Source organism: Myxine glutinosa, chromosome 4, assembly GCF_964187855.1.
Source record: "Myxine glutinosa chromosome 4, kmMyxGlut1.1, whole genome shotgun sequence".
Classification (NCBI taxonomy): Eukaryota; Metazoa; Chordata; class Myxini; order Myxiniformes; family Myxinidae; genus Myxine; species Myxine glutinosa.
In genome coordinates, this window is record NC_136264.1 from 134,655,768 (window position 1) to 134,671,385 (window position 15,618).

Below are 15,618 nucleotides of genomic sequence, written 5' to 3' on the forward strand. Positions count from 1 at the left end.
CCCATCCCCTCCAGCTTTGTCAAGGCCTCCCTTCCTGCTCTCTCTCCACTTATCATTGCAACAATAAACTCCTCCCTGTCTACAGGCATCGTCCCACCGTCCCTCAAAATTGCTGCTGTTACCCCCATTCTGAAAAAACCTGGACTAAACCCTGACACCCTAAATAACTTCAGACCCATCTCCTTCTCCAACCTACCCTTTCTGTCAAAAGTTTTGGAACGCGCTGTAGCCACTCAACTCAAACATCACCTCTCTGCCAATAACCTGTATGAAACATTCCAATCCGGATTCCGCTCCAACCACAGTACTGAAACTGCTCTCCTCAAAATCACCAACTACCTTCAACTCTCCTCTGACGCTGGCAACCTCAACATTCTCATCCTCCTCGACCTCAGCGCCGCCTTTGACACCATCGATCACACCATCCTCCTCACCCGACTTGAAACCACCTTTAACATTACCGGCACTGCCCTCTCTTGGATTAAATCATACCTCTCTGACAGACGCCAGTTCATCTCCATCAATAACTGCAAATCCCCCACTGCTCCCCTCCCCCAAGGTGTCCCCCAAGGTTCAGTTCTTGGCCCCCTCCTCTTCATCCTTTACCTGTCCCCCCTCGGTCACTTAATCCACCGTCGTGGTCTCCAATTCCACTGCTTCGCCGATGACATCCAGCATTTCATCTCCACCAAGTCCATCTCCACCGTCACCCACTCTATCCTGACAAACTGCATCACTGAAATAAAATCCTGGCTTCAAATCAACTTCCTCAAACTTAACTGTGATAAATCTGAAATAATCATCATTGGCCCAAAAACGCTCATAAAATCCACCTATAACTTTGCCCTCAACATCGATGGTATCCCAGTATCCACCTCCCCTCACATCCGGAATCTTGGCATCATCTTTGACCAAACCCTCTCCTTCGACAAATACACTAAACAGATCACAAAGACAGCCTTCTTTCACCTGAAAAACATCGCCGGTCTCCGTCCATCCCTCTCCTCCGTGGCTGCAGAAACCCTTATCCACGCCTTCATCACTTCCCGTCTGGACTACTGCAATAGCCTCTTTTATGGTTCACCCTCAACAATCACCAATAAACTCCAATACATTCAGAACTCCGCTGCCCGTCTACTCACCCATTACCGGACCCGTGACCACATCACCCCCGTCCTTTGCAAGCTTCACTGGCTCCCCATCTCCCAGAGAATCCAGTACAAAATCCTCCTCTTGACCTACAAAGCCCTCCATAACCTGGCCCCATCCTACCTGGCTGACCTTCTCTCCAGACACACTCCCACCCGCAACCTCCGCTCTGCTGGTACCAATCTCCTGACCCCCCCCCCCCCCCCCCACCATCCGGACCAAATTTAGATCCTGGGGGGACAGGGCCTTCTCCATCGCTGCTCCCACCCTCTGGAACTCACTACCTCACACCATCAGAGACTCCTCCTCACTCACCACATTCAAAACATCACTCAAGACCCACCTGTTCAATACTGCATTCAACATTTAACCCACAGCATCTAACCCCTGACTATCTCCTCTCCTTCTCCCTCCTTTTTGCTTTGAATATTTCCCTATTGATTCTTCTTTTTTTGCAATTGTTTTTATGTTTTGCTTTGATGCATTATGTTTTGCACTCTGTCAAAGCGTCTTTGGGCTTCCTGAAAAGCGCTATATAAAATAAATGCATTATTATTATTATTATCAGCAAACTCCAAAATCCTTTCACCTTCTCCATTTCTCACACCATATCCGTAACCCCCATGAACTCCCTCAAAACCGTCCATACTCCTTCCCACATGTCCATTTAGGTCTCCTCCTACCACAACAACTTCCTCATCTTTCACGTTTTCCATCAGCTTCTCTATCGCACACCAGAACTTGTACTTCTCTTCATCGCTCCGACCAACCCGCGGAGCATATCCCGAGATGATGTTCACCAAGAGCTTTCCAATCATCATTTTCACCATCATCAACCTATCACTCACTCTGGTCACACTCACCACACTGTCTACAAACTCCTCAGAAAACAGGACACCAACACCATTCACGCCCTCCGGGCACCCTTGCCACACAAACTTGTATTTCTGTCCCTGCCTACCCTTCACCATTCTCACACCACTTCCCTTCCATCTCGTCTCTTGCACACAACATATTATGTCCACTCTTCTTCTGACCAATACTTCCACCACTTCTCCTGATCTCCCTGTCATTGTCCCTACATTCCATGTCCCAAACCTCAGAAACCGATCTCCACTTCGGGGTGTACCCTGCCCATATGTAGTTGTAATTGTCATGGTTCTCTTTTTGAGGCAATGTTTTTATGGCCGGATGCCCTTCCTGACGCCAACCCTCTTAGTCGCCTCTTACGACACGCAGGGATACGGTGTACCTATTCTAACCAGGGTACACACCGTACACACCGGTCCAAGTCAATTCATGTAAAACTAAAAGCACAAGGATGGCCGAGTCGTCCTCCCAAATACATTAAACATACAAGCTCCTCCACAAGCTTGAGATCACCATTGATAACAAGCGTTACGCCTATGTCCCCCGTCGGGGAAGTGATGTGAGTTGATAAAGTGGAACACGCAGAAAACATGCTGTGATATGATATTTCGCTCACGAGGGTCAGACAAACATGGAGGCGGCCATCTTGGATTTTGACGTGGCGACCCAATTTTCAATAGCGTTCTTCCTTATGCCTAGATAATAGGTTTATCTAGGATAATAGGATAATTCTTGATAATATATTCTTGATAATAGGATAATAGGTTCCCGGTGTGTACCCCGGTTTAGAATAGGTACACCGTATCCCTGCGCATCGTAAGAGGCGACTAAGGGTTGGCGTCAGGAAGGGCATCCGGCCATAAAAATAAAAACATTGCCTCAAATAGGGAACCATCATTGTCATGGGGCCCGCAAGACTAACCCCCGCTCTAGCGGGGAAAATGGCCTTAAAAACGATCATTCATTCTTATGCCTAGATACACCCACACACCAGAAGGTACTTCGCTTATTTTTCAAGATATTTTGCTCACAGGGTTCAGACATATATATGGTGGCGGCCGTCCTGGATTTTGACGTGGAGACCCACTTTACAATAGCAGTCTTCCTTAGGCCGAGATACACCCACACACCAGATTAGAAGTTGGTATTTCGCTAATTTTTCAAGATATGCAGGTTACAAGGTTCAGACATACATGGCATCAGACATACATGGCGGCGGCCATCTTGGATTTTGACGTGGCGACCCAATTTTAAACAGCGTTCTTGCTTGTGCCTAGATACACCCACACACCAGATTAGAAGTTGGTACTTCGCTTATTTTTCAAGATATTTCGCTCACAAGGTTCAGACATATATATGGTGGCGGCCATCTTGGATTTTGACGTGGCGACCCAAGTTTCAATAGCGTTCTTCCTTATGCTGAGATACACCCACACACCAAATTAGAAGTTGGTACTTTGCTTATTTTTCAAGATATTCATCTCAAGTTTCAGACATACATGGCGGCGGCCATCTTGGCTTTTGACGTGGCGACCCGATTTTAAACAGCGTTCTTCCTTGTGCCTAGATACACCCACACACCAGATTACACGTTGGTACTTCGCTTATTTTTCGAGATATTTCGCTCAAGTTTCAGACATATATATGGTGGCGGCCATCTTGGATTTTGACGTGGCGACCCAATTTTCAATAGCGTTCTTCCTTATGCCTAGATACACCCACACACCAGATTAGAAGTTGGTACTTCGCTTATTTTTCAAGATATGCAGGTTACAATGTTCAGACATACATGGTGGCGGCCATCTTGGATGTTGACGTGGGTTGCACCCACACACCAAATTCGAATGCGGTCCTTCGCTTACGCACGCACGCACGCCCACACGCACGGACGGATGGACGGACGGGCACACGGACGGAGGGGAAAGCCATAGTCCCCCTTTCGCTCCGCTGAGCGACGGGGGACAACAAAGAAAAGGTTCGTTTACACTGCACGTAAAGTAGTTAAGATGGCCAGGCGTACAGAATGTAAACGCAACACTTTTGAAGGTGATGATGCACGAAAGAAAATGCTTGATGAAATGAAAATGAAAATGCTTGATGAAAATGCTTGGTGCACGAAAAAAAACGATCAATAAACTATATTCCCAAATGGAGCACTCCCAAACATACCCAAATACAGACAAAGGGAAATCCAAATGAAAAACAAAGAGGTGTGATTTAGTGGGCACTTAGTCTTAAATCGGCTGGTGTATCTCGTCAGGAATCGTCAAAGATCGTCCGAGGCCCTGGCGTCTTTGCGCATGAAACACACTCCTTGGCGTGAAGTAGGCCTTCCGCGTGAAGTGAACGGCCTTGGCGTGCAGCTCGCTCTTCCCAGCCGTGCTTGTCCTCACGATGTCTGCACGGAAACCACAGCTCTCCGTCCACAGTTCCCCTCCTCACGACCGACCCCAGCAAGATGTCAGAAGACGACCGCTCCTGATGAAGCCGGGACTCGAACTCGCACGATGTGAGAATGTCTTGCCTGATCGATGTACCTCCAAATTGGCTGGTGTATCTCGTCAGAGATCGTCTGAGGCCTTGGCGGGAAAATGTGTTCGTTGGCGCGAACTCGGCCTCGCTGCGAGTCCGCTCCACGCACAGCTTAAAGAAGGTCCGCAGGACGAACCACCGCTTCGAAGTCAGCACGAACCAGGACGCACAGCTTAAAGAAGGTCCGCAGGACGAACCGCCGCTTCAAAGTCAGCACGAACGACGATCTCTAAACTTTGATGCCGTGGAGAGCTCGAAAGTACGATTCCTCGCTCGAAGGACCGGAAGCCAGATGACCTCTCCAAAAGGAGTAAGGTATTTCATAAAGGGGGTGTGCAACTTATATTTGTCTTCAACTTGATTGCTTAGACTGGCAGGATAGTGTAGACTACAGGTATGCACATTCGCCTCTGAGCTTCCAAGCCAGGATTTTAATCTCTCGAACTCGCACGACGTGAGAATGTCTTGCCTGATCAATGTACCTTCAAATTGGCTGGTGTATCTCGTCAGGAATCGTCAAAGATCGTCTGAGGCCTTGGCGAGAAAATGTGTTCGTTGGCGCGAACTAGGCCTCGCTGCGCGTCTGCTCCACGCACAGCTTAAAGAAGGTCCGCAGGACGAACCGCCGCTTCGAAGTCAGCACGAACCAGGACGCACAGCTTAAAGAAGGTCCGCAGGACAAACCGCCGCTTCGAAGTCAGCACGAATGACGATCTCTAAACTTTGATGCCGTGGAGAGCTCGAAAGTACGATTCCTCGCTTTATCACATAATTACTGTATAATAGTATTACGTCTTTCGATCCTACTCATATAAACATAGTTTCAGAGAAGAATAGTGGCCAGACACAATGTTGCATTGAGCAGATAGAGATGTGCCAATGGTGACTGTTCCAGTGTTCCACCCTTTATGCATGTGTTTTGTACATTTTTGAGTGGAGCCCTCTGCTGGAATATTCTGCCCCTTGTACACATATTTTGTGCACCTTTGTGTGTTGGCGTCCTCAGCTGGCCATTTGTGTTAATGTAACATGAAGTGCTGTAACAGGATGTGACCTAAGACTAAGCGATGTCTCTGCGCCCTTCATAACTTGTATCTGAGTTAATCTCACAATCCTCATCGTTACGCCTTCAAATACATTGACTGCAGCACAAGGCGGTCATTTCGTAGTTAATCTTATGTTCGTAAGAATTTTGCATATATAGCAATTGAAACATTGTTATTGTGTGCTCAGTTTGCATTTGATGGCTCGTTTGGCCTGACCAGGTACCCAGTTTCATCAAGCACTAGTTGACACGATTATAAGGTTAAGTGGCTTTTTCTTTCACATCGGCAGAGTGCTGAATTGGCATTTTGTTGTAATTGCTATAATTGTAATTGTTGTAATTGCATTGCTTGGAGCCATGCTAGTAATTGTCCTGTATTTCATATCCTTTTCAGTTTTACGACTTGTTAATCGACTACATGCTGGTGTATAGGCCTGGTGTTGGCTTAACGGTTAGGGTGCTGGCTTGGAATCCTCGGATCCTGAGTTTGAATCCCAATCGATCATTGAATTAACGCCGGGGGGTTGACTCAGCGTGTCATCCTTCCAAAGTCAGCAAATTGAGTACCAGCTCACTGGTAATTGGGGCACTGCATCAGCGGCACAAATGCGCTTCCAGAAAAATGATGCAACCAGCAGCCACAGGCTGCATACGAACAACAACCATGCTTGTGTTGCCTCATTTTAAAAAACTTGGACCTTGGAGGCTATTCCCCGACTCCCATGTCGTTCATGAATGGAGTTTGGCTGGCTGTCAAATTATGTAGTTACGCATAGGGAGGACAGCACATGACCAAATCTAAAAGTGGAAAATAATTTCACAAGTGCACAAAAGAGAAACAATTTTTTTTTTCTTTAAAGGAGAAAATATTAGAAAGCCTGAAAGTTTTTTTAAATTCAAAAGACTTAAAATTTATGATTCATATTAAATGAATAAGCAGTCCCATTAATATTGTCATGGAAATGTGGTGTGGAGGTGGTTTGGCGCACACAGGGTGCCGTCCGTATCCAATCAATACCATACGGGTTGAAAACAAATTTCCTATTGCAAGGCACTTCAGAGCAGATTTCCCTCGCAGCAGCAGTTGGTTAACGTTCCACACCCGACGAGCAGATTAGCACAATGTTGGCTCAGACGCGAGTCTGACAAAGGCACGATCTGAGCCAAGGCCACAGATGCATGGCACCTTGACATTTTGTACAAAACAACAAAAAATATAACAAAAAGGACAAGGAGAAAAACAACACCGGTTTCAAAAACTCACAATGAAATCCTTGGAAGCAGCAGTGCCCCTTTGTGTCTGCTTGTCATTGTAATCCAGTGTAGAATAACCATCTGAAACAACAAAAGAGATTGCAGTGACAATACCCAAGGGTGTTGTTGAGTATTTGGTAGAATGTTGAAAAATATAAAAAGAATACTTCATTTTGTAATCAAAAGTGATGTCGATTTTATAGTCAGAAGACAGATTGATGATGTAAAGGAATAAGATGATTGAATAAATGATGAATGAGCAGAAATCTGAGCAAGACATTATTAATCGTCACACCTGGTCCCATTTCATCCATTGGAATCATTTCACCCCTTTGTTTATCTGTAAGTAATCATTAGAGTAACTCGTTAGTAACAGTCTGACTCCATCAAAAAGGCAAGCAAACAAAGTCATATCACAAGTCATTTATTCTCAGAAACAGACAATTCATCCACAATGACATTTCAAAGACCAGAGATTTCACAGAACACGATACCCCACACAGTGTTCAAGTATATACTGTCGGACCCCGCTATTCACGGTTCCGCTATTCGCGAGTTCCGCGTATTCACGGGTGATAAAATGCGACACGTCTCTCTATTCGCGGAAAAGTACCCCCCAAATTCGCGGGTTTTTTCTATTCGCGGCCGGGATCTGCAAAATTGCGGGGGTTTTTTTCTTATTCGCGGCCGTGTTCCGCGAATTCGCATTTTTTCAGGGGCATTGAAACAAAGCCGTGGCATACATTCGTGGGATTTTCATCAACCTTCGCGGATTATCGTCGACCTTCGCTGATTTTGCCTCGCCATTAATCGATTTTGCCTCGCCATTCGCGGTTTGGTCCTATCTATTCGCGGATTTTCGTGACTCGGGAACCTATCCCCCCTTTTTCCATTGAAACAATGCCCTGCTATTCATGGTTTTGCTATTCGCGGATTTTCCAGGAATGTATCCCCCTGTGAACAGAGGGGTCCGAGGGTACTACAATTTTAATAAAATAATGGTTTTAACATGAATAATTACATTACATTACTAGAATGGCACTCAGTAGAGAGCATGCCTCCGCCTGGTTGGCCATATCACTCAATGGTGAAGAATCACTTTTAAAAATTCTACTAGCTGGATCCGGATCCGGATCCGGATCTTCACCAAAATTGAATCGATTCTTCCTTGTCAGACACACAACTTGTCCAACAAGTTTCGTCCAATTCCATCCAGAACTTTTTGAGATATCCTACGATGTGTCGTTTTTGGCCCTATCTCCCGATGGTAAAGAATCACTTTTAAAATTCTAGTAGCCGGATCCGAATCCAGATCTTCACCAAAATCTAATCATTTCGTCCTTGTCACATACGTTACATCTCTGCCAAATTTCGTCCGAATCCGTCCAAAACGTTTTGAAATATTTTGTTCACAAACGGACAGACAGACAGGGGTGAAAACACAACCTCCATCCACCTTTGGTGGAGGAGGTAATAATTACAATTACATGGCTTCAGTCATATCGCATCCAAATCCTGTGAGAAACCTTCCACCTCAACTCACCCCTCCCAACAAGAAGAGTACGAGACTCCTCTGGCCAAGACCCCTGCTTCCTATACTCTTGATCATCACCTTTTCCTCCAGCTGCTGGCTGCTTGCTCTGTGTTGCCTAGCACAGAAACAAGAGAGACAGATATTAGAGGAACAGAACGGAAATAGGGAATGATTCAACTTAAGTGTAAAGCATTAAAACAAAACGGATTCAAAAAATAAAAACTGGAGAGGATAGAGTGCTGATGTAAAGTGAAACTGCAGGTGTTGGGAGGTAAAATGTAAAATAATAGGGGTAATTTCCCCTCTTGGTTTATAAAGTATAGGCTCATGGAAGAGCAAGGTGATAGAGGGAGAAAAGAGGAACAAAAAAGTGGAGGTGTGTGGTAAGTCAGGATTTTGAAAGTTTAAGCAGGAGGGGGTTAGTGGAAGAATGTGTGCCTCCAACAGGAGCTGGGAAAAGTTGGAGGACAGAGCAGGGGGAGCTAGATCGGAGAAGAGGCAATAAAGAACAGAGGACACCGACCAGTCTGCAATGCGAGAAGAATGCGTCTTGCATCATTCGGCCTCATTGTGGAAGACACCAATGATGTTGTGAGCTTTATATTGCACATAATCCAGGAGAAATACAAGTGATGCTGGGGCCACAGTCCATAGCAGAGAACAGTATTCCATTAAGCTATGGACAAAGGCCTCACAACTGTGATTAGTTCAAATTTTAAGGAAAGACTTGGGAGGATGGAGGATGCCCAGTCTTGGCTTTTGAGGCCAGCTTTGCTATTACTAGGGCATTGCCCGTACGTGGGTGCCCGTTCCTTGCCAAAAAAAAAAAAAAACGCTACCCGTACGCTCTACCCCGCCCGTACGCCCGTAAACAAAAAATAACAACGCTCTTCGCTTCCGCCCTTCGCTCTGACTGAATTGGGAGAAATAATGCGCATAAGAAATCGAATTACGTACCGTAATGGCGGTCAGCTCGTAACGCGCACACTGTCCGGAAGTTCGCATATCGCATATCTATCTATCTATCTATTAATGCCCATTTATTCAATTATCGCCAACGTATTTTGGCTTTTTGCAATTTAATCGCAAGGAAAAGTAGAAAGAGAAGAGGGAAAAAAAGAAAAGCCTTGCCTTGCTGCAAACAGCTGCTGCAAACAACAACAACATGGAAGGCTGCACTGTCCGGAAGTTGGCATATCGCAGTTACGATTATTTTAGTGTTAATGGCCAATTATTCAATTAGCGCCAACGTATTTTGGCTGTTTGCAATTTAATCGCAAGGAAAAGTAGAAAGAGAAGAGGGAAAAAAAGAAAAGCCTTGCATTAACGCATTAACGCTTGCATTGCATTAACGGTTCGGCACACGTGATAGCTCGCTGCTCTCTGATTGGTTGAAGCGTTTTTTGGACATAGCTCGGTAGGTACTTGTCCGATTAATTACAAACCTTGAAAAGGCACATCCTCGGGTCCCCAGCAATATACCTGGCAAGTTTCAAGTATATCGGACCCGTGGTTGTCGAGAAACAGCGGTCACAGACAAACACACAGACACACAGACAGACACACAGAGATTACTGGCATTATAGATAGATTGTCAGCCCAAGAGGGGTCATGGCTGATGGTGAGACCTAGAAGTTCAAGAGAATGAACCTCGACCAGTGGCTTATGATGGAAATAAGTGCATGGAATGATGGAACTTATGATGGAACATTGGGAGCAGCACAGTGCATGTCAAACGACTTTCCCGATCCACCCACTCTTCAGACCTGAACCAAACGCCTTTGATGAACCGACTTACTTTACTTGTGTGGAAAAGTGATGAACATTCCATCTGTAAAAGTCATCATCTAAGTGGGTTCATTTTGTTACAAGATTGAGGCTCATGAAAAAGCAAATTGATGGAGGTTATGACAACAGTGGGGCAATAAGCAAGGGTATGATTGAACAAGAAAAGAGGAGAAAGAAGAGGGCAAGCTGAAGAGTGTAGACAGAGGGAGCAAGAGCAACAGACTAGGATTTGAGAACATGGGAACACATTCCATCTAGGCCTGTCACCAATGTAGGGTGTCAAGGCTTGACTGAGCATTTCCTGCCTGCTCAGGTGAGAAAAGCACAATGACCAGTAGACAATCGGTATAATAGAATGGAGATAGAGCAGGATGGGTTGGGTCCCCAAGATTTGGGGGGCAAACACCGAGTTGAAACATTCTGGCTTATCTCGAGCAGAGTCTACAGTCATGCTCTTCAAGGTGAAGGAGAGGGAGGGGGAGGTTGCAGGGAGAACATACATGAGGGACAAATCTCACAAAGAACCACTATGACTATTTAGGAAGGAGTTTGGTTGTAGAGTTCAGCCTTGAGATGTGCAAAATGATATCAGTCCCTGCCAGTTGGCCTGTGTGAACAGCTATATTTTCTCCAGCACCGAGGTTGCTCCCTCACAAGAGAGATATCATCTTTGACAAGCACATGGTCAGGAACCAAAGTGGAGCATAGCCGTTGGAGGGAAGAGGTTGGATGGAAGGTAAGTTAATGACAAAAGTAAAAAAGGGAGAAAGCTGAATGATTATTAAAATAAAACCCGAGTAAAAGGAAAAGCTACAAAGTGTTTTAAAAAAAGATAAGAGGAAAAACAAGGACATAGTTACTGTGAGACAGAGACAGGCACCTGCAGCATGCTCTTGCTCCAGCCATCTTTCTTCAGCACTTTGCGGATGTCACTGTATTTCCACATCTGGAGCAGCACAGTGCGTGCCAAACGACTCTCCCGATCCATCCGCTCTTCAGACCTGAACCAAACACCTTTAATGAACTGACTCACTTTACTTGTGTGGAAAAGTGATGAACATTCCATCTGTCTGTCATCATCTAAGTGCCCAGAATTATTAGCACGAGAATAAACATAATGCACAAACATAATACTTTTTTAAAGATAATGCACAAAGCATTTGTAGCCACGACACAAATGCCATGCCAATTAAAACCCGAACCCCGATGATGGAAACAGAACAGTCGATTTAACATATATCGATATAGAACAGTCAATCTTAATATACCATACAAAATCTCAAGTTGTGTTTCCAACCTAAAGGATAAGCTCAGGTCAAAGGCAGATATTTCCTTTTCCCCCAATAATAACGTTAATGGCGCACCTGCTGCGTGCAATGTTTGTGAGAACAGGCAAACCGCCTGCATCCTTCAAGCTTGTGGCATTCTCTGCGCTGTTAGTGACCAATTCTTGCACAGCACACAAAAGGGCCAGTACGGCACCGGGAGAGCTGGCTGCCTGCGGCGGAGCCTCTCCGGCCTTAGATTGCGGCCCACCTGGAAGCTTTTGCAACAGTTCGTTAATGGCGTATTTACCTAGACAGAAACAATGGGAATAAGAAATGAGGCTGTACTTAATAATATATTGAAGTCAATGTAAAAATTAACATGAAGTTCAATAAAAACTATGATTCAAATGAACAAGAAAGCAAAAAATAAAGGGAAGGCACCAGGTTGGAATAAACAAATGCAACTCAAACTGTTCTGTACAGATGGTTACCGAGGAAACCATCGTTTTATTTTAGGTGAGTGCTTCCCTGTGGGAGAAAAGAAAGAAAGAAGAACCACCTTTAGAGGCCATTTTTCCCCAGAGAGCAGAGGTTGGCCTTTTTCGGGCACCCTTTTTGAAGCAATGTTTTATGGCCGGATGCCCTTCCTGCCGCCAACCCTGTTAGTCGCCTTTTGCGACACACAGAGAATTACCAGTGAAACTGACAACCAATTTGCCGACCTCAGAAGGTTGACAGGCTGAGTCAACCCCCCTGGTGTTAATTCAGCGATCGACCAGGATTCGAACCCAGGATCCTACGATCCCAAGTCGGCACCCTAACCGCTAAGCCAACACCAGACTTAAGAACTGTGGGAGAGGAATGTCAAAATAAGGATCACATAATGTCAATGGACATGAGCATGAAGCGTTGCCGTTTTACGATTAAGAGCGTTAAGGCTCCCCTGATCCCCCCATGATCAGCTCCCTCCTCCCAAATGTTATTAAGGCTCGCCTGTTACCATGTGACACGGTGACTATATTTCGATCCCTGAGGGAATAAGTAGTTGCGATCAAATAAAATCCCAGAAAAAAAAAGAGAGAAGACATGTCATTTGCTCTGGCTGGTGAAGCTGCAATTCTGACCCTGGCGAGGCCAGTTTTCCAGTCTACAGTAGTCTCACTTTTACTTTTGACTGAATTTTATATCCATGGTTAGTATCAGCTGTTTCTGCTCCTTGGTCATGGCTTCTGTTGATCTGAATAAAGATTTCCTGACCTATGAAAATCACCTCTCCTTCTCAACTGGAATATCTTGAGCTCTTTGTGCCTGCTTACTCTTTTGTGGCGCTTCCCATTTTTGTTTGGCATACAAGTATTGTGATCAACAAGTCTGTTTGTCTGCAGAATAACAACAATATGGGAAGCTAGAATCACCATGTTTGGCATAGAGCTTCATATTGTGCACACAGACGCGATATGGCCGTACTACATAACTATAGTCCTGCACTAAACTTGTTTATATTTAGCCCGTCCCCATACACCCCCTCCCCTCCCCTCCACTCCCGTGGCCTTTACTATGAGAATATGAAAAAAATAGTTTAAAATTGGGTCAAAATGTAAGAGGGCAAAGCCACAGTGACTGCAGATATCCCTTATTAGCCACTCCACAGAGTGTCAAGCACAAGATGGCCTGTTTTTTTTTTTTTTTTTCCAATTGCTTCCATGCTTCTTTATTGGTTTAACCATTGAGCTTCAGTGTATCTGTCCAGGTCATACCATTTTTATCAATTGAGCTTTTGACATCAAATCTTCAACAAACCTTTATTATGAGAATATGGAGAACACAAATTAATAAAAGGTATAATTATTTAGCTCAATTTCGTCAAGTTTGGTTCGAGTACAAAGCTGACATGGCCAGGCTTTGCATTTTGAGATAGTTTCTAGTTTTCCTTGTGAGCTTAAAGTTGAACTCGTCCGACACTGTCACAATATGAAGCTCTGTGCCATATTTGGCGATTCTAGCGACCCTTACTATCCAGTTACTCTGCCCACAAACAAACAAAAAAACAAACACAGAAGAGACGATAGCAATACACATGCCCAGCCTTCGGTTGTGCCATGACTAATGACACCGTGCAGATGCAGATATTTGTTCATTGGTTGGCAAGTTTGACATTCCCATCTGAGCACTTGGCCCAGATTCAATCCCAGATTGGGATCCCAGATTCAAATCCCATATAGTGCGTTGATTTATCCATTGCTCACCAATATTCTTGCAATTCATATAAAACCACACTGTTGTCTCTCAATGTATTGGGCAGGTATGCTAAATGTACAAGCTCCTCGAACCTTAGACCAGCGTAGACAGAAATACAACAAAAAAGGCAAAAGGATATGAGTTTATGGCTGTGATGTGCTGACGTGAAAGCGGGTCAAACATGGTTCACATATCAGATTATTTATATTGGGTGGGCCGTGCTTTCCACTGTAAATGGGGTGTAAGGTACATTGTGAAAGCAATCAAATCTGCTTATGTTTCTTGTATATTATCAATAAATATAATAAAATTGCAGCAAATTATTTCCACAGTTGAGTGTTTTACATAACTTGTATGAATCTTATAGTGCTTTGCTCATATCCCTTTAATTTGCCAGCAAAACCTCATAAACGGATTTTCAAAACTCGAGCACACACATGCACGCACGCTCATACACTGTACCGATCAGAGACTTGTTTCGTGGGTCAAGAGCGAGGTTGCGAAGTGCAGTGGCAACTGATGCAATTACAGCGTTGTCATCATATCGCAGCAGATCAACAAGGATGGGGAGGCCCTTCTCCCCTCGCACCGTAGCTCGGATGTACTCCGACCACTATATCGTGTGAACACAACAGCACAACTTGAATAAACACAAAGGCTGTCTCAGGTCACAATATAGTGTTACATATTACCTCCCCAAACCCCGGTCACCTCAGAGTCTGGAGCGGGAACACGGCAGAAAGATTTGTTATTTTGAGTGTTCTAATAAACCATGGTAAAACCACACCAATGCAATTGTGTAGAACAAAATAAGTAATTGTATAAAGAACTCTCACATACACAATAATAACTCTTAAAGAAAGTACCATAAAAATATCGAAACATACAAGCAACGTTCCATTACAATCGCTCGGATTTGAACAAATGGCACCAAAACGCATTCTTCAGAGATGTCTGCACCTATTACTCCATGGTTATTGCATCACCCATTGACAAATAACTCATTCACAAATCACTCATTGTACTCTCACCTAGTTTTCTAAATAACTTGCATTTCCACCCAAATAAGGCAATGACAGAGCGAACACAAAATATAGAAGGTTAAACAAAGCATACAGTCAACTCAGCAAACAAACAGCAATTAAAAGCAATGCCAAGGCAAGAGAAAAACGGATATCACAAAAAGGCATCACGAGATGCTGGTAAATAGAGGAGGAAAGTTAAACATAAAATAAAACAGTCTTTTATACACAGATGAACGAGCGCAAAGCATCAACACCTTACCATTTTAAAGTCCAGCTAGGCAACGCACACTGTGACAGTAATGACGGTGGGTTGTATGGGTCAAGCTGTTAAAATGATGGGTCTTACCGTCCAATCCCCAGCAGCAAGGTTCTGTAAAGCACCAGCGGATGCTTCCAAAATGCCTGCACTAGATGACTCGGACAGGAGAGAGAGGTAAGGCCGCACAACCTCAGGCTGGTACAACTTCTCCAGGCCTGCAAGTCAAGGACGACAAGGATTTAGTCTTTATTAACAAAGCTGGCTAAGTGAATTAAGGCCTTTGCAATGGGACAAACAATGAATTTCTTATATCACGGACAGATAAAAACGCATCTCCAAATCCCATACCTCTTGCTGGTTCCGAACGTTTTGGAATGGCAATGGTATCCATGCTTAATTCTGGTTCCTCGTCATTTTGAGCTGGTGAAAGAAACATAACTTCATGATAAATCATTCACCCACACATTCATCAGTTATGCAGATATATTTTTTTCCTCTCCAAAAGTCCAAACAGAAAACATACAAAATCACCTTAAAAGGGCTGTCAACTCAGCCTATAACTTAATGATTGCAAATTTGTTTTAAAGAGTCATTATTTACAGATAATTCTGGTAATAAATAAATTTCTCACACAATTTGATTTGTTTCAGGAATTT

General features: G+C 44.3%; 1 protein-coding gene across 8 annotated transcripts in view; it reads right to left on the reverse strand.

Moving 5' to 3' along the window:
• Positions 1–15,618, reverse strand: part of LOC137425265 (splicing regulator ARVCF) — a 193,337-nt gene that overhangs the window by 36,575 nt on the left and 141,144 nt on the right. For all 8 annotated transcript variants that reach the window (XM_068113516.2, XM_068113515.2, XM_068113513.2 and 5 more), the window contains 8 exons: positions 15,311–15,382; positions 15,050–15,177; positions 14,141–14,291; positions 11,537–11,747; positions 11,053–11,173; positions 8,394–8,499; positions 7,146–7,190; positions 6,861–6,931 (listed from right to left, as the gene is read on the reverse strand). In XM_068113516.2, the coding sequence (XP_067969617.1) occupies positions 6,861–6,931; positions 7,146–7,190; positions 8,394–8,499; positions 11,053–11,173; positions 11,537–11,747; positions 14,141–14,291; positions 15,050–15,177; positions 15,311–15,382 (905 nt within the window). The remainder of the gene's footprint in view (positions 1–6,860; positions 6,932–7,145; positions 7,191–8,393; positions 8,500–11,052; positions 11,174–11,536; positions 11,748–14,140; positions 14,292–15,049; positions 15,178–15,310; positions 15,383–15,618) is intronic.